This window comes from Cucurbita pepo, chromosome LG05 (assembly GCF_002806865.2).
Source record: "Cucurbita pepo subsp. pepo cultivar mu-cu-16 chromosome LG05, ASM280686v2, whole genome shotgun sequence".
Lineage (NCBI taxonomy): Eukaryota > Viridiplantae > Streptophyta > Magnoliopsida > Cucurbitales > Cucurbitaceae > Cucurbita > Cucurbita pepo.
In genome coordinates this window covers 5,872,957-5,895,297 of record NC_036642.1, presented here as the reverse complement: position 1 = coordinate 5,895,297, position 22,341 = coordinate 5,872,957, and the positions used below count along the sequence as shown (strand labels likewise).

General features: G+C 37.4%; 2 protein-coding genes and 1 long non-coding RNA gene across 4 annotated transcripts; all 3 read left to right on the top strand.

The window, feature by feature from the left end:
- Positions 1-4,202: 4,202 nt before the first annotated feature.
- LOC111794443 (3-ketoacyl-CoA synthase 12-like) lies at positions 4,203-5,716 on the top strand. The gene has a single exon (XM_023676465.1). It carries the CDS (start codon positions 4,306-4,308, stop codon positions 5,689-5,691), a length of 1,386 nt encoding a protein of 461 aa, XP_023532233.1. The 5' UTR covers positions 4,203-4,305; the 3' UTR covers positions 5,692-5,716.
- A 4,370-nt stretch (positions 5,717-10,086) lies between these two features.
- LOC111794465 (nudix hydrolase 9) lies at positions 10,087-17,984 on the top strand. Of its 2 annotated transcripts, XR_002815091.1 has the most exons (10): positions 10,087-10,286; positions 10,401-10,475; positions 10,865-10,921; positions 11,498-11,583; positions 12,195-12,253; positions 12,489-12,637; positions 12,949-13,092; positions 15,514-15,672; positions 17,315-17,827; positions 17,954-17,984. XR_002815091.1 is itself a non-coding variant. In XM_023676498.1 (9 exons), the coding sequence occupies exons 1-9, from the start codon at positions 10,212-10,214 to the stop codon at positions 17,426-17,428; spliced, it is 918 nt and encodes a 305-aa protein (XP_023532266.1). In that variant the 5' UTR covers positions 10,087-10,211; the 3' UTR covers positions 17,429-17,842. The 2 variants fall into 2 exon arrangements, 1 of the variants encoding a protein (XP_023532266.1); XM_023676498.1 differs by lacking the exon at positions 17,954-17,984 and having other exon boundaries at positions 17,315-17,842.
- Positions 13,529-14,621, top strand: LOC111794533. Its single transcript, XR_002815107.1, has 3 exons — positions 13,529-13,598; positions 14,210-14,268; positions 14,488-14,621. It is a non-coding gene; the product is annotated as an uncharacterized LOC111794533 (long non-coding RNA).
- Positions 17,985-22,341: the final 4,357 nt, after the last annotated feature.

Sequence of the window (22,341 nt, the reverse complement as noted above, 5' to 3'; positions counted from 1 at the left end):
GACAGGACCCCTCGTCATGGTTGTTTTCAGATTTTCAAAGGCCATTTGACAATCATTCGACCACGACCAAGGGTGGTCTTTCTTCAACAGCTCTGTCAATGGGGCGGCTCGTCGTGAAAACCCTTCGACGAACCGCCTATAGTAGTTGGCTAGTCCTAAGAAGGACCTCAACTCAGATACGGAAGTAGGAACCTTCCATTCTTGGATAGCTTTTATCTTGTCGCTATCCATACTGATTTGTCCACATCTGACGACATGTCCAAGGAAGTTGATGCATGTTTGTGCGAATGCACATTTCTCCTTCTTCACATACAGCTGGTTCTGCCGGAGCTTGTCAAACACTAACTTCAAGTGCACTTTGTGTTCCTCGAGGGTTGTGCTGTAAACAACAATGTCGTCGAGGTATACTATGACGAACTGATCCAGGTATTCGTAGAAAACCTGGTTCATCAACGTGCAGAACGTAGCTGGGGCGTTTGTCAAGCCAAAGGGCATTACTAGGAATTCAAAGGCCCCATATCTTGTTACGCACGTCGTCTTGGGTTCGTCCCCTTCGACAATACGTAATTGATAATATCCTGATCGTAAGTCCAACTTCGTGAAGTACTTGGCCCCGTGAAGTTGGTCGAACAAGTCGGATATTATCGGCAGAGGATATTTGTTGCGTACTGTCACCTTGTTTAAGGCTATATAGTCTATGCACAGACGCAACGTCCCATCCTTCTTCTTCTGGAACAGTACGGGGGCTCCATAAGGGGCCTTTGCCGGACAAATGAATCCCGCCTTCAGCAACTCGTCCAGTTGTTTCCTCAATTCGGCTAGCTCGGGCGGAGCCATTCGGTATGCCTTCTTTGCTGGCGGCTTAACCCCGGGGAGGAGTTCGATTTCGTGGTCAATGCCTCGACGAGGTGGTAGTGTTTGTGGTAGACTCTCTGGCATTATGTCGGTATAGCTGTCTAGTACTTCCTTGATTTCCTCTGGGACAGTCTCTTCGGTGGTTGCTTCTTCTATCAGTGGTATGGCCATGAATGTAGGTTCCTCTCGTACGAGTCCCCTTTTCAGCTGTATGGCCGAGATCATTTGAAGATTACCTGGTTGCTTGATGCTTGCAGGTATTATTACCTGGTTGCTTGATGCTTGCAGGTATTACTGTGGGGTTACGGTCGGTGATCACCAAGCATTTTGCCAATGGCATTGGGATGACCTTGTGTTCTAGGAGGAACTCCATCCCAAGTACCACGTCGAAGTCGTCCATGCGAACCACGACAAGGTCTAGCTCTCCAGTCTAATCCCCTGTTTTGAAGGGGACTCCTTTGGAAACTCCCACAATAGGCAAGGCCTCGGAGTTGACAGCTTTCATTTTCCCCGGGTCTTTTCCTATGGTGAGTCCCAATCTTCTGGCTTCTTGATCAGCAATGAAGTTGTGGGTTGCTCCAGAGTCTATCAGAGTGCTCTTGCTCAGTCGAGAGTTTATGGTGGCATCTACGAACATAAGCCCTTTCTCTATTATCTCCTTCGGTTCGACTTTCCGTTGGAGGGCTGACAAGAATTTGAGTGCGCCCATTCGGGGGTTGTCGTGATCTTCCTTCTTGTCTAGCAAAGTCTCGACCCTTGCCTCATTGCTCTCTTGAATGGACACTTGGAGTGCAGTGAGAGAGGCCCGATGAGGACAGTAGGATACCTTGTGGGGGCCTTTACATAGCATGCATTGCAAAGGCGTCGTCGGGTGGTTCTTTTGGTGGTAAGGCCCTCGAGATGTCCCCGCTTGATTGTTCTGAGGAGGTCTATCCGTCCATCCATTCGGTCTGTTGGGGCTTCCATTTCGATGGTCTGGTGGTCTGTATGGTTTGCTCCCATTGTTTGGGACTGGTGTCGCCCTTCTTTGGGATCCTGCTTCGTTCCCATAGTCTACGAGTCTCTCGGCGCAGGCCATTGCGGCAGCTAGGGTTTGGACCCTGTTCTCATGTATCTTTGTTTTGGCCCACGGTTGTAGACCATTTATAAAGAAGAACACCTTGTCCTTCTCTGCTGTACCCCTGATATCCAGCATCAGGGTTGAGAATTGTCTGACGTAGTCCCGTATGTTTCCAGTGTGTTTCAGGGCTACTATTTTCTCCATTGCTATGTGTCCTGCGTTTACGGGGAGGAATTGTTCCCTCAACTCTCTCTTGAGGTCCTCCCATGAGTCGATGGTGCACAATCCATCCTCGATGTCTTGCACCTTCGTACGCCACCACAGTTTGGCGTCGTCTACGAGATACATCGCAGCTACAGTCACCTTCTTGTCGTCGGTACAAGCCGTTGTGGCTTTGAAGTACTGTTCGACGTCGAAGATGAAGTTCTCCAACTCTTTGGCGTCCCGATTCCCTTTGAAGGCTCTAGGGTCTGGGAACCTTAGTTTGTTGGATCCTGTACTAGTTTGTCCAGCCGTGACACCTTCCACGGCTTTCATGGTAACTTCAATTCGAGTGCTCATGGCGGCCATCCTTTCTTGGAGGTCGTCGACTGTTGATCTGAATTCATCAGCCAATCCATTGAACAAACTCATCATTGTGTTTTGTAGTACGTCGAACTCTTCGCCACGTCCCTCTTTGTGTGCGACAGAGCTATCCGGACTATCAGACGGTTTTGGGCTGCTCGTAGGAGCAACTCTTTCTTCGAGCGAGGTCACTCGAAACAACAGTTCTGCGATTGGCAACCCGTCTAGGCGGTTGCCCATTGCGTCGACTTGGACGACTTTCTCACTCAGTTCGGTCACCCGCGTTTCCAGGAAACGGAGGGTGTCAGGGACTTCTTTGAGGAACAGCATTTCCTCCTCTATTAGCGTAAGCCGGTCGGCTTGTGCTTTGGGTGTCGACTTTGTCGTCGACATGATCTCGGTCTGTATGACGTTACGGAGCTAACAAAGCTCTGATACCTCGTGACACAATCGCACTTTCGAAGGCAGCGGACTAGCGATTGTGCGGCACTCACTTTCCAGCGACAAGTGAGTTCAGCCAATTTGTTCTTGCGTCGCCTACGGCCAAGCGACGTACGGTCGAGCCTCTAGCCTCGGTTTTAAAAGAAGGTTTTAGAAAACGAGGAGAGAGAGAGATTTTTGAAAGAGAGATTTTAGAAAGAGACGTTATATAAGCAAGCAAGAGAAAGATAACAACGGCTTAGCATATATAACCTTGGGTAGGGAGAAGTTGACTACTAGTCATATCCCCTATAGTACATTCTGGGCCATTTTAGTTCTAGCAGACCTAGACATGATATTTTTGAGGTGTCATACGCTCTAGAATTACAAAAGGAAAAACACTAGAATGAAAAGACATGACAAGGGTTTGGCTTGTCATGGGCATGCGGCCATGGGCAACATGCCCTGGACAAGCATGACCGTGACACCTCGCACCATCCGGAGACTACTCTGACACCATTATAACATCCCAAGCCCACCACTAACAAATATTGTCCGCTTTGGCCCGTTACGTATAACCGTTAGGCTCATAGTTTTAAAAAGCGTCTACTCCGACCAATGCCTCACACCATCCGGTGACTACTCCGACACCATTTATAACAGCACAAGCCCACCACTAACAAATATTGTCCACTTTTGCCCATTACGTATAGCCGTTAGCCTCACAGTTTTAAAACGTATCTACTATGGAGAATGTCTAGCCCTACTCCGACCAGTACCTCGTACCATCCAGTGACTAACTCTAACACCATTTACAACAACTCAATCCCACCACTAATAGATATTGTCCACTTTAGCCCATTATGTATAGTCATTAGCTTTATAATTTTAAAACGCGTCTACTATAGAGAATATCTAACCCTACTACAACCAGTTTCTCATACCATTCATTGACTAACTCCTACACCATTTACAACACCCAAAGCCTACCGCAAACAAATATTGTCTACTTTGACCCATTACATATTACTGTCAACCTCACAATTTTAAAACACATCCATTAGGAAGAGCTTTCCACACCTTTTCAAAGAAAGGTCCGTTCTTCTCTCCAACCGATACAATATTTCACAAGTCAGAGGCATAGATACAATTTTTTTTTTAAACTCAAAATCACTAAATGAGAAAAAAAAAATTGAAAAAAAATCAAAAACAATTTTTTTTTTTTTTTTTTTTTTTTTACTTAAATTTGTTCTATATAAATAATGGGGTTTGGAAGCTAGAAAAGTACTCCAATCCAAACCAAACCAAACCCAATAATTTGTGTTCTTCGTTTCATTCTCTCTCTTCCTCTGTTCTTCCTCTCTCACATACCCATCGTATGAACAGAGCCCATAATCGCTTTATCAATGGAGCTTCTGAGTTTCTTCTATCCCTGCCCATTTCTGTATTTCCTCTTCACAATTTGGAAGCATTTCCATGAAAAACGACACCAAGAATGCTACATAGTGAGCTACCAATGTTACAAGCCGACAGACGACAGGAAATTAAACACAGAATTCAGCGGAGATGTCATTAAAAGAACCAAAAATCTCGGTCTTAACGAGTACAAATTCCTCCTTAAAGCCGTCGTCAGCTCCGGCATCGGCGAACAAACCTACGGCCCAAGAATCATGTTCGCCGCCCGTGAAGATTCCCCGACTCTCCATGATGGGATCTCCGAAATGGACGAATTCTTCCACGACACCATCCAGAAACTATTCGACAAATCCGGATTCTCCCCTTCCGACATCGATGTTCTTGTCGTCAACGTCTCAATGTTGTCGTCAATTCCCTCTCTCTCCGCTAGAATCATCAACCATTACAAACTCCGCCACGACGTTAAGGTATTCAACCTCACCGGAATGGGCTGCAGCGCTAGTTTAATCTCCGTCGACATCGTTTCCAGAGTGTTTAAATCTCACAAAAACATCAACGCCCTCGTTGTAACATCGGAATCGTTAAGTCCCAATTGGTATTCCGGCAACGACAAATCCATGATTCTCTCAAATTGCTTATTCCGATCCGGCGGCTGTGCGATTCTCTTAACGAACAAAACGGCGCTGAAAAACAGAGCAATGTTCAAACTCAAGTGTCTGATTCGAACCCACCACGGCGCTAGAGATGAATCATACGGCTGTTGTATCCAAACAGAGGACGACAAAGGAAACACTGGTTTTCATTTGGGGAAAAACCTCCCCAAGGCGGCGACGAGGGCTTTCGTCGACAACCTCCGTGAAATCGCCCCGAAAATCTTACCCATTAGAGAGCTTCTCCAATTTTTAGTCATGAGTTTCATGAAAAAACTAAAGGGTAACCGGAAACAGAGCGGCGGCGGAAAAACCAGCGCGGTGGATTTCAAAACAGGGGTGGATCATTTCTGTATCCATACGGGTGGGAAGGCGGTGATCGACGGAATTGGGGTGAGTTTGGGGCTGGAGAAGTACGATTTGGAGCCGGCGAGGATGACATTGCACCGATTTGGGAACACATCGGCGAGTAGTTTGTGGTATGTTCTGGCGTACATGGAAGCTAAGAAGAGGTTGAAGAAAGGGGAGAGGGTGTTGATGATAAGCTTTGGGGCTGGATTTAAATGCAATAGCTGTTTGTGGGAGGTTGCGAGAGATTTGAACGGCGGCAACGTTTGGGATGATTGTATTGATGAGTACCCACCGGAATCTTTGGCCAACCCATTTCTTGAAAAATATGGATGGATTCAACATGAAGACATTGCTACCTTCAAACTCCCTGAATAAGGTTTGATTTTATTTTTATTTTTATTTTTTTGCTTAATTTTCAAGTTTTATAAAGTATTGCTCGTATAGTAATCGTTCNTAATTTGGTAACTTGATTGTGTTCAAAATTTGTAATTTGTGTTTAATTGTTATATTTTTAATTTTGTTTTGTTTTCTTTGATTGTTAAAGTAAAGTGAAAATGGAGATATTAACTATGAAATTAATTTAAGTTTGTGTTTAACGGTTGTTATCGATTGGTTCTTGATTTTATCTGTGTGGAGGGGAATGAATCATCGCGTTTTAAAATCTTAAGGGAAAGTTCGAAAGAATAAGCCAAATTGCAGAGTTAAAATGCAGGAATCAAAAGCGTACATGAAGGTAAAAGTTCTTCAAATTTGGGAATACTACTTAACCATTGAAGTTCTTGACCAACCAACAAATGCGACTTCAGCTGTACATCATGATGATGTCTCTACAGATGCTTATGCCTTCTCACATCACAGTAGTAGTAGCGTAAAGGTCATAAATCGGGGGCGGCCATAACATAAGAGCATTGCTTTCACATCTCTCCCCATCTTTAGATGTCTAGAGAGAGATAGAGATCCGTTGCGTGATCAACCGGATTGTGCCTTACATGTGCTCTACTGACCGCACTCCATCTTTCTTCCCAACGAGCCCATTTTTCTTTTGATTTGAAAGACGGGAAAGTTATAGAGGATAATATCTACTAACGGTGAACTTGGACTGTTACAAATCCACAACCTAACCCAACTCAATTCTTTATTTTCAAATTAGGTTTAGTTGAGTTCTCCCGAAATATATTTTTTTTTAATTATTATATTAATAACTAACATCTCATAAAATTAATACTAACAATATCAAATATTCTTAACTTTCATAACAATCTACGTTTGAATTCAGTTGGATTGTAAGTCATAGCTTTTACTTGATCGAATTGGTTGAGTTTACCCAATAAAAAAAAGTTCAACCCGAGCACTGAATCAAATTTTTTGATTTTCTTAAAATTCATCTGAATATAAATCGAAAAAAAAAATCAAATACAGCCAATCTCAACTTTTATAGTTTAAGTTGAATATTCTCAAATCACCGACCCAGTCACAGGTACAATACTACTTTCATGTGTTTGGATGTATAAATCTCTAACTTTTATAGAGTACACGGAAGGAAATATGTGTTTATTATGACGTTTGTTCACGTGTTGTCGTATCTTGGGTTGTAATCACATGAAAGTGGTTAGAAAATATTTTCAAAATAAATAACAATAATGATAATTAATTAAAAGGAACTTTTTATTTAGTGAGAGACCATTCTAGAGTCTAGATAGAGTTTAAAAAGAAAAAAAAGTAACCCATTGGTCACATAGTATTTAAACAGCCGAACCAAAGGATGAAACGTGGCAAGACAGTATTGGGTGAAAATTAGAAATAAGATAGTAGTATGGTCACAGCCGGTGTCGCTAAATTCAATAATGTACGTGTTCATATTCTATTAGACCATTCACATTCTATCTCAATAGCATTTACTGTAACCCCCAAATAAATTCCAACGGACCACAACATAAAAATGGTAAAGTCATAATATAATATTCTTTTGATTTACATTATAAATTTTAATTGATACGGTCTACTTTAGCTAGTTACTTATAGGCGTCAGTCATCAGTTTTAAAACGCGTATGTTAGGGGGAGGTTTCTATACCCTTGTAAGGAATGTTTATTTCCACTTAGTATCAAAGTCAGACACGGGATGATATACTAATGAGGACGCTGGCCCTCAAGGAGGTTGGTTGAGAGATCTAACATGTAACGATACACATTCTAAGGAGGAAAAAAAAAGAGGGGGTGGGGGGGGGCGCTCGGCGGGATTCACTTAGACCCCCTTAAACCCTAGGGTCGCAGTGGCCGCCTCCTTTAGGTAGGAGCGGATGTCAGTGTACGTCGGGGCAAGGAGAGGCAGACGCGCCACTGGAGACAGACGAACGACGACGCTTCCACCTGCAACAGTAGCCAAGCTCCGTGATTAGGGTTGTCGAGGCTTTCGGGTGAGGAAGACAAAGCGGCAGGCATGGGTCGACCCTCGGCATTCCGCGAGTCGTCTCGGCCAGTGTGCAGCCCGCACCTCGCAAGCCGCGCTCGGACACCACCACTGGGCCTCGTTCCCTTTCGGTCCAAACTAGAGGCACGCCCAGAAACCCTGCGCCTGCAGTGTTCTTCGCAGCCAGTCGGTTTCAGCTCCATCGATGGCTCCGTGCACTCCCGGCTCGACTGGGTTCGGCTTGGCAGTGCGGCTCGGCAGCTCGACATCCGAGTAGTACACCGATTTCTAGGTTTTCGACCCTTCTCGAGCCATTCCCACCCTTGTTTCAACCATCGGAGGTAAGTATAACTCCATTTTGACAAAATAGCTTGCGATAGGGACGTACCTTGGTAACTAGGCATAAGAGCTAGTTGTGAAAGGGCTCTAAGTGTATTATGTTATCTTATAGGAGGTAGTTAGGGGCCGGAGTTAGCGTTGTGGGTGACTTCGGCCAAGGCTAAAGAGGTAAGTAACCTTACTGGTGGTGTTAGTTATGTATGTATGTTGGTGCATGCCCTGTGGCCCTTGCATGCACCATGTGTGTTGTTGATGTATGCTAGGTTAGATGTTTCTTGCAGTGAAATGCTATGTATGTCATGTTTATGTATGTGATTCTTACAGTAAAATGCTATGTATGCCATGTTTATGTATTTGACGTTTGTGACACGGTTTGCTACCCTGTATGTATGAGCTTGATTGACATGTCATGATCGTAATGAGAATCCCGCATGCCATGAATGTGATGTCTAGTATGCTACGATATGCTTACTCGATGTTTGACCCAGTTATGCTATGTAATGCGGTGAAGGGATGGAACGTTGATGTGTAATGCCATGGGGGTAAACCTTAAGAACCTTATGCACGCTATGGTTATGTATGTGGGGCACTCCCCCGTTATGCTATTGATGGTATGGACGCGTATATTCGATATTGTGTTCGCCACGATATCATGCAGGCCCTCCTTTTCCGTGGCGTCTGGCATTGTATGTCATACATACCCGACCAAGCCAGGCCAAGGGAGTTCGCATGCGAACTCGCCTGGTGGGCCCACAGTCACGCACGTGGGCCATGTGTGGGAAAGTACCCTGCATCCACCCCGCCCGGACAAAGCAAGGGCCTAAGGCCATGAGAAGGAATGGAAGACAGACCCCTCTCTCAGTTTCTTTCTTTTGACACTTGTGCTCATGTAGGTGTAATATGTGCGACATGAATGTGTATTTGTGTGCGACTGCTTGTATCCTGATGTATGATTATATGCTTAACCCCAACAGTGGGACAACTTACTGGGTATTTCATATAATACTCAAGCCACGTGCTACCCATATTTTTAGGTAAGGGCAAGACTCCCATGTACGGCTGACGGTGGATGCTGCGAAGGCCATGGAAATCTTGAGGAGGGTTTGTAGTGTCGTAGGCGTCTTGTTGGATTCTTTTGGGTTCATAGTTATTGCAATTGTTCCTCTAGTTCTCAGTTGATTATTTATAGGCTAGGCTGTTGTTATCGATTTCCCCAGGTATTAACTGCTTATAATAATGAACGAATTGTCGTTATTGAGACTGTCTTGTGTGAACTCTTGTTCTGTCGATTATGAAAGGATAAGGTAACGTCGCTAATTAGGTTAGAGAAAATTAGGGGCGTTACACTACACCAGCTAAAGATGGAAATAGATCATTTTTTATAAAGACATGTAAATTTCCTCGTAACAGATACTATATGTAATAGGCGAAAGAAAGCAAAAATATTGAGAAATTTCGATAATAAACCAGAGGTTTAAATACTAAGCTTATTTGAAATGGTATTATTTATCTTATTTAAATTTTTAATGATTAATATTTATCTTATTTAAATTTTTAATGATTAATATTTATCTTATTTAAATTTTTAATGATTAATAGCACATGAAATATATTAATTAGATATATATTTGAAAGTTTTTAGGTAGGATTCACTTGAATTGGTAGTACGAATTGTATGATAATATAATAATATTTTAAAACTTTTTTTTTCTAGTTTATTGATATTTTTTAAGTTTTTAAAAAATTTAAAATATTAAAAAAAATTTAAAAATTCAAATAATTTTTAAAACATCTTTTAAAATGTAATAGGTTGGTGAATATGTAATAGGTTGGTGAATGAAAGTTTCACGACTAAAGTAAGGAATGATCATGGTTTATAATACAGTAAGTCTGAAATCTTTTGAGAAAGAGCTTATGATGGAACTCTTTTAAATTATTTTTTAAATAAATTTGTGAATTTATAAATAATAATATTAATTTAAACAAAATTTTGGAATAATAGAGATGGAAGCAAGAGCGGAGAAGTTCCCGGCCCCGCGCCCCTTTATTTCCCAAGACTGTATTTGTCGACCAACATCGTACTACTAGCACTGTTGTCTCTTCCATTGAAAATATCATCAAGCAGGTGATCTGCAGTGCGCCTCTAGCATGGAGAAGGCAGATGATCCATGCTCCCCGTTCAAGATTCTGATCGCTTGTCCATCTGGTCTTCCTCCATCACAGGTCCTCTAATTACCGCTCTCTTTCTCCGAATCCATGCATTATTATATCTTTTCTGATCCATATGCACAGTCGTAATTGAATTTCTGATTCACATTTGTAATTCTCAATTGATAGGTTTCTGTAGCGTTTGGCGAGAGGTACGATAGGATTCCGCATCTCGATTCTAGCTTGGAGGATTCCATTTCCGAGGTGAGACGCTGGATTTTTTGCTTGTTCGTTTTATTAAAAATATTCTTCTGCTATAGCTTTAGAAATTTCGTTTTGAGCCACTGCTAGGGAGATAATTTGTTTACAAGGCTATTGAAATTGTTAAATCGATTCAATCTTGATTTTGGAAGCATTTAAGTTGTTCTGTTCCAGTGTTTACATATTCTAAAACGCTACATTTGTTTCGTCGATTAGGAGTTGTTAGTCTTGTAGGCAAGTGAATCCTGTTTCGTATCAAAAACATGGTTTATATATTCTTTTGAAGGTTCCAAGAAGTTTATTGTTGCTCAAATCTTTGGAAACATACTATGTGGATATAGTTTTCAGTTCTCCTTTCCTCCTAACATTGTTTCTAATCTTTTTGCTCCTAGATTTGGAACCAACGGCTTCATAAAAACTCATCCTTATTCAATGGGAGAAAGTTCAGAGTACGTGTTTTTATTTTGATTTAAGCCTATCTGCATTATGTTGTTTGTGCTTTAACTAGTTTTTTTTTATATGTTTCCAACAATTAGATAGATTACATGATTCATAATTTATGTAGTATCACTGTTCTGCGACATGTGAAATTGTCTGCATTGAAGCTACTTTTTAATCGAGATTATTTAGAAGTAATCGCAAACCACTTAACTAACACTTGTTTCAATCATGTTCGGTATTAGTCTGTATCTAAATTTTGTTTCATCTGTCTGCTTCAGAATGACAATACTACTTGTGTCTTGTCTCTTTTCCTATTTAATGGGGTGTCTTCATTTTTTTTCCCTTTATATACATACATACATACATACATACATACATATATATATATATATATATATTCCTGTAATGGAAGTGAATGTATTCAAACTTATCCTTGAGCTGATGAATATTATGTAACGTTTAGTATTAGTCTATTAGTTCATCATTTTATCTCCTCTTTTCAGATATATTAGACCTTCTTTTGCTTTTTTTTTCTTATGGTAATAGGGTATCAACTATATATACTCTTTCCAATTTATTTTCAGTATGGAGGATTAACATTGCATAGTGAAGGAGGAAGTTCAAATGAAGATTCCCATGTATGCCTCAACTTAGGTTTGACAGATTATAGGTCTTTCTCCATCTCTGTTACATTTATATATTCACAAAATTTAAAGGATTTGATGAGTATTAACATTTTGAAATTTGTTTGGACTTTTCATTTTGTACCCTTATCTTTCATATTAATGCTTGATGTCCTTCAAGAGCTTTGATTTCCTAGGAATTATGTCTATATGTTTTTTCTGATAAGTATCCCAGAAGTTATTGTAATGGAAGGAAAGTGTGATATCCCATTGGCAATCTTCCCATTGTTAATATATTGGAAGTTGAACTTATGCCATACTTTTCTCTAGAAAAGGAAGTCTTCTTTCTTTCCTTTTTTTTTTTTCCTTGTTTGAGACCTATATTTTTTCTCCACCTTCAAGAATATTATTTTCCTACCGTTATCAAAGTAGCTTTCTCAAGTTATTTAGTTCCTTATATGATTGATAATTATGTTATTTTCAACAATTAGAATTCCATTTTTTTTAGCAAATTTATTGGCAATTATATCGATCAACAAATATGTGAATTTAATTTTAATGGTGGCTAGTAGAAAAAGGCATGATACTAATTTGAACATGGTGATTATTGAAGTCAGTTTTGTCTACTAACAATTTTCTCTCATGTTCCTTTTATTAGGACCTTTGTGGGAACAAACTTAAGCCCATTGTGGGAAAAATTCCTTGTTCCAGCAGAAGGTAACTCTCCATGATTTTAGAATTGGAAACAAGATCCCTTTATTGAACATTGCTAGGTTCTTGCAAACCGTTTATGCTAGAGTTAGTGTTGCTTATATCCTTATTCATTGCTTGAAACACTGGATACTAGAAACTCAACGACCGAGAATGCATATCCTCTGGAAATTAATTCACAACCCATTGAAATGGTAGGATTATTTGCAACTAATTTTCTTTCAGAAATTTTTCCCTGCAGATGACTGTATTCGATGTCGGCACACCTCAAGTCCTCTGGGTAATGGTGCTATTGTGGAGACATCAGATGGGAAAATAGTTTTGTTGCAAAGAAGTAATAATGTAGGTGAATTTCCAGGTCACTTTGTATTTCCAGGAGGTCATCCTGAGGTATATCCTTTGTAATTTCAGTGTTTCATTGTCATGTTTATAGTTTTTAATCTTTTGGATTGTTTATAGTGCTGAGTTCTGAATATGGCCATTGTCCTCAAAACAAGCAGATCATTGGGCTTCGTTATTTGGTCCAAGTTTTTGTTTACACATACACTAAAGATATTCAATTAGTCAAAGCAGTGTATATATATTTGTATGCACAAAATCTTTGTTTATTTGTTTCTTTTTCTTTTTTTTCTGCCTCCGTTGAAAATTGTTGCAGTGCCTGCCCATCTACTTTCCAGTAACAAAATGTCCAATATCTGCAGCCTCAAGAGCTTGGGATAGAATCTCATGGCCATGTGAAGGGTTTTGAAGATTCCAATACCATTAACGGAAAGGTTTCACAGGAGATGTTTGACAGCATTATTCGTGAAGTTGTGGAAGAAATTGGTGTACCGCCAGAATCCCTTGTATGTTAATCCCTTCGTCTCTCTGATGATGAGTAGGGTGCTTGGTGTCTTCTATCATTTATCTATCCATGTACCTTCTTTTTTGGTTTTATATTTTATGAAATTTTCTATTTTTATAAGAAAAGCTGATAAGAGTTTATTTCATCAATTTAAATGTGTGATGGTAATAACATAGTTACAAGCTCCGTCACTTTCTGTAGTTTTTATTAGTCTAGCGGTCCAAATTTTAGTCCCTTTCTCAACTCATCTTATCTGCTCAATTACAAGTTTAGATGATATATTTTGTCTAAGAGGCTCGTAATCTTTTTAGTGGGAGGAGCTATCTGTTGTGATGGCGCAAGTCAATTAATTGCTTTTCGAAGTTTTTCTTTNATGGTAATAGGGTATCAACTATATATACTCTTTCCAATTTATTTTCAGTATGGAGGATTAACATTGCATAGTGAAGGAGGAAGTTCAAATGAAGATTCCCATGTATGCCTCAACTTAGGTTTGACAGATTATAGGTCTTTCTCCATCTCTGTTACATTTATATATTCACAAAATTTAAAGGATTTGATGAGTATTAACATTTTGAAATTTGTTTGGACTTTTCATTTTGTACCCTTATCTTTCATATTAATGCTTGATGTCCTTCAAGAGCTTTGATTTCCTAGGAATTATGTCTATATGTTTTTTCTGATAAGTATCCCAGAAGTTATTGTAATGGAAGGAAAGTGTGATATCCCATTGGCAATCTTCCCATTGTTAATATATTGGAAGTTGAACTTATGCCATACTTTTCTCTAGAAAAGGAAGTCTTCTTTCTTTCCTTTTTTTTTTTTCCTTGTTTGAGACCTATATTTTTTCTCCACCTTCAAGAATATTATTTTCCTACCGTTATCAAAGTAGCTTTCTCAAGTTATTTAGTTCCTTATATGATTGATAATTATGTTATTTTCAACAATTAGAATTCCATTTTTTTTAGCAAATTTATTGGCAATTATATCGATCAACAAATATGTGAATTTAATTTTAATGGTGGCTAGTAGAAAAAGGCATGATACTAATTTGAACATGGTGATTATTGAAGTCAGTTTTGTCTACTAACAATTTTCTCTCATGTTCCTTTTATTAGGACCTTTGTGGGAACAAACTTAAGCCCATTGTGGGAAAAATTCCTTGTTCCAGCAGAAGGTAACTCTCCATGATTTTAGAATTGGAAACAAGATCCCTTTATTGAACATTGCTAGGTTCTTGCAAACCGTTTATGCTAGAGTTAGTGTTGCTTATATCCTTATTCATTGCTTGAAACACTGGATACTAGAAACTCAACGACCGAGAATGCATATCCTCTGGAAATTAATTCACAACCCATTGAAATGGTAGGATTATTTGCAACTAATTTTCTTTCAGAAATTTTTCCCTGCAGATGACTGTATTCGATGTCGGCACACCTCAAGTCCTCTGGGTAATGGTGCTATTGTGGAGACATCAGATGGGAAAATAGTTTTGTTGCAAAGAAGTAATAATGTAGGTGAATTTCCAGGTCACTTTGTATTTCCAGGAGGTCATCCTGAGGTATATCCTTTGTAATTTCAGTGTTTCATTGTCATGTTTATAGTTTTTAATCTTTTGGATTGTTTATAGTGCTGAGTTCTGAATATGGCCATTGTCCTCAAAACAAGCAGATCATTGGGCTTCGTTATTTGGTCCAAGTTTTTGTTTACACATACACTAAAGATATTCAATTAGTCAAAGCAGTGTATATATATTTGTATGCACAAAATCTTTGTTTATTTGTTTCTTTTTCTTTTTTTTCTGCCTCCGTTGAAAATTGTTGCAGTGCCTGCCCATCTACTTTCCAGTAACAAAATGTCCAATATCTGCAGCCTCAAGAGCTTGGGATAGAATCTCATGGCCATGTGAAGGGTTTTGAAGATTCCAATACCATTAACGGAAAGGTTTCACAGGAGATGTTTGACAGCATTATTCGTGAAGTTGTGGAAGAAATTGGTGTACCGCCAGAATCCCTTGTATGTTAATCCCTTCGTCTCTCTGATGATGAGTAGGGTGCTTGGTGTCTTCTATCATTTATCTATCCATGTACCTTCTTTTTTGGTTTTATATTTTATGAAATTTTCTATTTTTATAAGAAAAGCTGATAAGAGTTTATTTCATCAATTTAAATGTGTGATGGTAATAACATAGTTACAAGCTCCGTCACTTTCTGTAGTTTTTATTAGTCTAGCGGTCCAAATTTTAGTCCCTTTCTCAACTCATCTTATCTGCTCAATTACAAGTTTAGATGATATATTTTGTCTAAGAGGCTCGTAATCTTTTTAGTGGGAGGAGCTATCTGTTGTGATGGCGCAAGTCAATTAATTGCTTTTCGAAGTTTTTCTTTCTTTTTGTAATATGCTCTTCTTAAAACTTACGCAGAGAAACCCAGTTTTTATTGGTATATCCCGCAGAGAACTAAATGTTAGACCAGCAGCTTTTTTCTTCATGAAGTGCAGTCTGGAGTCTGTGGAAATTCAAGATTTGTATACCAGTGCACAAGATGGCTACGAGTCCACTCAACTTTATACAGTTCCATTGGTTAGTACAATTTTTTTTCTATCAGTGTATCCATTTACTGAGACCGAAACACATCTGAATTGTGATGAGCTTGAAAAGTGAATTCAATAACAATATTTAATTAACAAAGAAGAATTGCAAAACTACCAGACATTTGAGAGGCCTTTTGCTCTCCAAAATGAAGCTAGAAGTCCCTAATACAACTGACTCCTCTCCTTTACATCACCCTCTTGGCATCTTCATGCCCCTATTGCCCCTTCTTGTGTCCCTACTGCTTCATTTTGTTGTTAACAGAATTTATTTAAGGAAAAGACTCCCACCCCTTCTTCTAAAGCGTATACGTCACTCATATTCTTGCCTGTATGAATGACCCGCGTAGCATTCTTTGAGCTTAAGTAATTCAATACAATGGCTTCCTTGCTGATATGTTAGGCTCCTCGGTCTATCCCACAATACAAACATCACAGTGGCAGATTCATGGGACCACGGCTCTGAACTGAATCAGGCTGAGGGTTAATAGTGTTGGGTTCAAGTTGGTGCCCATGGTGAGTTATAGCTGTGAAACATGGAAGGTGCACTGGTTCCCCGCTGTTGTAGGTAGGTTAAGTTTAAAGGCTACCTTTCCAATCCTTTCCAAAACTAGTAAAGGACTAGAATTTCTTGATTCCAACTTTGCAGATCACCAAGCTGATACGCTCAAGTCAATATGGTTGTAGTTTTAAAAAACGCCATGTCCCCTAGCTTAAAAATCCACTTCCCTTCAACATTTACTTATTGAAGCTTCCATTAGTGGTTGAGCTGAAGTTAATTGTACTCGAAGATGATTCAAAATGGCTCAGCGTTCCAGCAAGAATTGGTTGATGAAGGATAGACGTGAAGATGACTGACCATGACAGATTTGAGGTGAAGGTAGACTTGTCGTATAGAAGTTGAAACATAATAACTTTGATGGACGCATGAGGGCTACTTAAAATCACTCCACATATTAATTAGTTGATTCTTTCAACGATGAGACATGCCAAGGTATAAACGAAGAGAGCACTACATTGCTTCTTTCTAAGTCTGAGTCTTGTATACCTCCCATCATCATTCTTAACAGAGATTTGACTGATTTCATATGGTTATCCTCCTTCCATTTTGGTATAAGCTAAGAAAATGCTCTGATACCATTGAACAAACAGAGAAGATCTAGAAACTACCAGGTGGCTTACAATTCTCCTATTCAACCCAAAAAGGCTACGGTTGAATTCATCAGTGATGCAACCGTGAAAAGGATTGTTCAATCAAGACTACATTCGCCTTGACAAATCTAAAAAAATTACAAAGCTAGTTGTTGAATTTCAAATAGTTCGCCACAACATAGAAACAAGGTTCGGTTTGGTGCATCATTTCTAGGCAAGGATTAGAAAGTACTAGGCTAGAATAGGGTGCAATTCAATCGTTCTTGTTGAAATTTAGATGCATATATTGATGCTTTCCCTTGATCATAACTTTTGGCTAGGATCATAACTTGACAGTCTCTCTTTCACATTATAGATATTACTTAGTGCACAACTTTTGGCTAGGATTATAAAAGAAAGACGCAAGAATTATGAGCACAATTAAACATTATTTACTTGTTTATTTATTAAGATTTTCAGATTTATGAGTTCACCTGTTTCAGATTGATATAGAGAACATGACGTCCAGAATGCCAGGCTGCCATCATGGTGGATTTTTTCTCTACAAGTTGATGTTACAAGCTGCCATGGGCGATAAGTTCATTACTGATCATTAGAGTTCTCAGCCTTTTCACATGGATTGAGGAATTTATCCAACAATAGATTCGAGAACATGTATTTGCAATTAAAGCCAAATTTCTGGCAACCAGGGATCTTTTTTCAGAAGCTTCAATGAGTAGCCATCCAGATTTACTATGACATAAGTTACATACTAGAAAAGATTCCACTCAGACCTATCTCGTCAAAGTTTACATTAGTCAAATAAATTAGCTTTCCCTAAATAGTATTACAAGCAAATGCTCTATGATAGATTATGTGTTTAATAAGGGCAGATTCAATCATTAACTAATGTTGGGCTCTACCCCAATAGCGACAATAGAGATGACTTTCAAGTTACTCTAGTTCCTTTTCATATGATCTTCTTATACAATCAAAAGACGCCTTGGGATCCAAAGGTGAGCTTATCTTGAGATTTCTTATAACATTTTAGCTTCCATTTAAAGGAAAGTATGATAATGTTGTGATGCAGGGTTTGACTTTACTAATCAACCCTTCTTTTTATCTCGCTTTGATTCTTGCAGCAAGGCAATAAAGATAAAACCAAGTACGAAGGTATGCCTCATATCTCAATATTTTTTTCTGGTGTACCTTGTTCTGCTGAATTCTTGATCTTTCTTTCTCATATTTTACTGTATTATTAGTCAGCGTCATATTAAATTTCATGCTTGAGCAACGTCTTTTTGTGAACTTGTTTTGGGAACATGCCAGTCAATACAGTAGTCATAGCACTTTGAGCTTATTTTAAGGGATTCTCAAACTAGATTAGCTGTTGATAGATTAAGTTTTCTTCTTGAAAAAAAATGGAAACATTTGACTATCCTCTGAGCCATCATTTATCATCACCCTGGGAGATGAAACATTAATTTCACCCCATCCCACAGTAAATATCCCATATTATTAAGTCGTGTGATGGATGTCAAAACTCGATTGATCTAATCGATAGGCCCTTGACTATTGAGATGGATAGAGGAAATAGCAACAATTGTTTGAGCTCATCATTTATCATCACCCTGAGTCAAGACTATGTCTGGAGTTGAATGAGATCAATTTCACCTCATCCCACGTAAATATCCCATATGAATAAGTCGTGTTATAAATGTCAACTCGATTGATCATAATCAATAGGCCCTTGACTATTGAGATGGAAGGAGGAAATAGCAGCAGTTTGGTTTCTCACACTGAGCTTAGATTAGACAAATGGTTATATAACAAAGCTACATTCATTGGCGAAAGTCCACAGTCAACAACCCATTACTAGATTTTTGGCTTTTCCTTATTTGTTTATTTTACAAAATGCCTATTTATCGATGAGCATGGAGGGTCCCACATGGACAAGGCACCACACTCATGTGAGATAAATTGGGCCAAATACAAAGAACTACCAAGCATGCACACGTGCGGATAGTTGCCTTTAAAAGATTCCTTCCGCGTTACGTGTATAACGCACCAATTGAGGATCACATTTGTTTCTGTTTCTGTTTTTGTTTTGGTTCCTTTTTATAGAATATAACTTGTCTTTACTAATTAAAAAAAGTTCGGACTTACTTTTTTGTATTGTCTATTTCTATTAGTTTATTTTTTAATATTTGATGACTAAATAGATTTGAGGTTGAATTATAAGCTTCAAATTAATATTTATGTGTGTATAATAGGATTTTAATCTTGAAATTTAGTATATAATGTTTCTTAACCTTCAATTTTGTGCCTAATGGGTCTGATTTATTTGATGATTTTTAAAAATTACAATCTATTGTATGCAAAATTGAAAGTGAAGGTTGTATTAAATTCTTGTATATTTTATTTAGAGATTTTAAAGTATAGGAATTAATAGCATAAATTGCATTTTATTCATGTTAGATGACATGTGATGAGTTCCGACGAAGATTCTCTTTTGTAGAAAATTTAATTTTGGGTGCATGAAAATATTATTATCATTATTTTGTTTATTTAATTTAGAATTTACAAGAAACTAATAGTAATAGGAGAAACGAAATGTTGGTGAGAATAATACAACATTTTAAATTAATTATTGGGTAACCTGGATACAAACAAACACAAAGGCAGCCCATGTGACATCTTGGTTCCCTTTCCCATCAGAATCGTAACAAATATAGATATTGTGGCAATCAATCCTTTGGGCATAATATTTTAATACCTAACATATCCATGCAAAACTTTGATAAATAAATAATTGGCATTAATTTCAGTAGCCACTATTCTCTTTTTTAACCTTATTTTCCAAGTATTTAATACTTTCGGTCCCATTTGCTAGCTACCCCCTCTATTTGCACACTATTATTTGCTTTCTTTTATATTTTATTCTTGTAGTTTGTGATTTGACATATACTTTCGTTCAAGAATCAAATAAATTTGATATATTAAGGTTATGTATTCAAAAAAAAAATGACAAAAATGGAACAAAAATATTTGTATTATGAAATAATTTCATTCAATTCAATTATAAGGTAGGTGATTAACGCTCCTACTTAACAATATAAGGTAGGATTTATTAGATGAACACGATTCTCCACAATGATATGATATTGTCCACTTTGAGCATAAGCTCTCATGGGATTATGTTCAAAATGGACAATATCATACCACTGTAGAGAGTCGTGTTCATCTAACATAACAAAATTAAGAATGCTTAATTTTCATGTTATTGAACGTTTAACTTGTTAAATGGGACAAAAACATGAGAATTGGAGATTATTGGATTATAGGAGAGAGAGAGAGAGAGAGGATAGAAAATGTTATATTAAAGTGTGAGAGGTTTGATTGAATGGCAATTCTGTTGGTTTTGGTGGTTTGTATTGTTTTTATATGTACAGTTGGTCGGAACTTGAAATTCATCTTTTTCTTCATCTCTCTCTCTCTCTCTTATTTTATTAGTTTGGATAAACCACATGCTTTTTTTCAGTTTGTGTCGGATTCTACATACAGTACAATATACTATGTTTGGGTTTTCAAAACGACGGCGTTTACTGATATGCAATAGTTGGAGAATATATATATATATATATATTTTTTTTTTTTTTTTTTTTTTTTTTTTTTTTTTTTTTTTTTTNAGTTATTTACTTTCAATAAAATTAGCTATATTTATCAAATTTAATAATAATAATAATAATTTTAATTTTAATTTTAATTTTTTTTATTAGGAGTACATGTTTCAAAATATAAAAAAGAAAATAGAATAAATTTCAAATTCTTAATTAATTATTTTTTTTTTCTTTTGTAAATTTTAATTTAGAGCTATAATTGTAATTGCCAACAAGGATAATTTGTTTGTTTTAGTGAAGCCCAATCGCAGTCAACCGCGTGTCCCCACAAGTTGATCCCATTCATTCCTTCTCATCACCAAGCTTAATTACCTCGTTGACTTACTCGCTAGATTGTGCTCGTATTCCTCACGCGCCTCCTCTTGTTTTATTCAAGATTATAATTGAATTTACATTCAAGTCATGATCAACCACTTTTCGTTTTTCTTTCTTTTTTTTTTTTGTTTTTATTTTAGTTCAATAAATGGTGAGATTAGATTTCTATAGTTTGCGACCTAAATTTCTATAAAATTTTCGTTGAGGTATACATTTCAGTTGATTGAGTTGAGATAATGTTTATTTTATGTTATTATGGTCCTTGTTAACCTCAATTTTTGTGAACTGGTTCTAACAAAAATACTTATATGCAGTAAAAATTACAGGTTCACCAGGGTAAATGCATTAAAAAAGGGCAAATTTTAGCGGACGGTGCTGCTACAGTTAGTGGCGAACTTGCGTTGGGAAAAAACGTATTAGTAGCTTATATGCCATGGGAAGGTTACAATTCTGAAGATGCGGTACTAATTAGCGAGCGTCTGGTATATGAAGATATTTATACTTCTTTCCACATACGGAAATATGAAATTCAAACTCATGTGACAAGCCACGGACCTGAAAGAATCACTAACGAAATCCCACATCTAGAAGCCCGCTTACTCCGGANCAAAAGTACTATGTAAAGTTTTTATTTTTTTCCTTTCTCTATCCCTCCCAACAGTATTTGAATCAATAGAGAACTTTTCTTTTGTATCTGTATAAATCGATATTATTACATTCATTAATAAAATAGATTATGAAAAATGCGGATACGTCAAGATGTCTGGAAATATACCCTCTAACTAAACTATATATATTTTTTACTCTATTTATAGATGAGTAAAATACACAAGTAAAGATAAAGAGGATACATATATAAATATGTAAAGGATGGATATAGATATGGAAAAGAAAAGAATTTTATTTTCTTTCCTCTTCTTTTTTATTTGTTCATACTCTGTCTCCTCACGTTCAATTAATACTTTATACATATTTAAATTAGGATTTAACTTTTAATTTGGTGTCCTATGATAATAATAATATAATGGTGTCCTATGATCATTTTAATAATAGATAACGTTTTTATTGACTTTTAATTAATCAAAATTCGTAGGTTTGTATATTAATATTAAACCAACTTTAAGTTAAAAAGGGTATAAATAACTAATATTGTCTAAGATCTCATACCATGATTTTTCATATTGGTGGTAAGAAAAGTTTGAAAAATGAGGAGTTGTGAAAAATGTGTTGATTATTTGAAAATATTAAGGGAAGAGGTAATCATTATAATGTTTTTTTATTTTCATAATAATTATTAACTAAAGAACCGACCAAATGGCCCGTGATTAACACGCTAACTATTGGCGAGTGGCTATGTTAATTCTGTGTTTTATATATATATATATATATATATAAAGAATTTCCTAATTATTATTCTTAATTTTGATGCTCCATTTGAATCCCATCCTTTAATTTCTTTCCCATTTAACATTTAAAATTTTAAGATTCTTTACACAAATTTTTAATCTCTCAACTTTCGTCTTCTTCTTCTTCTT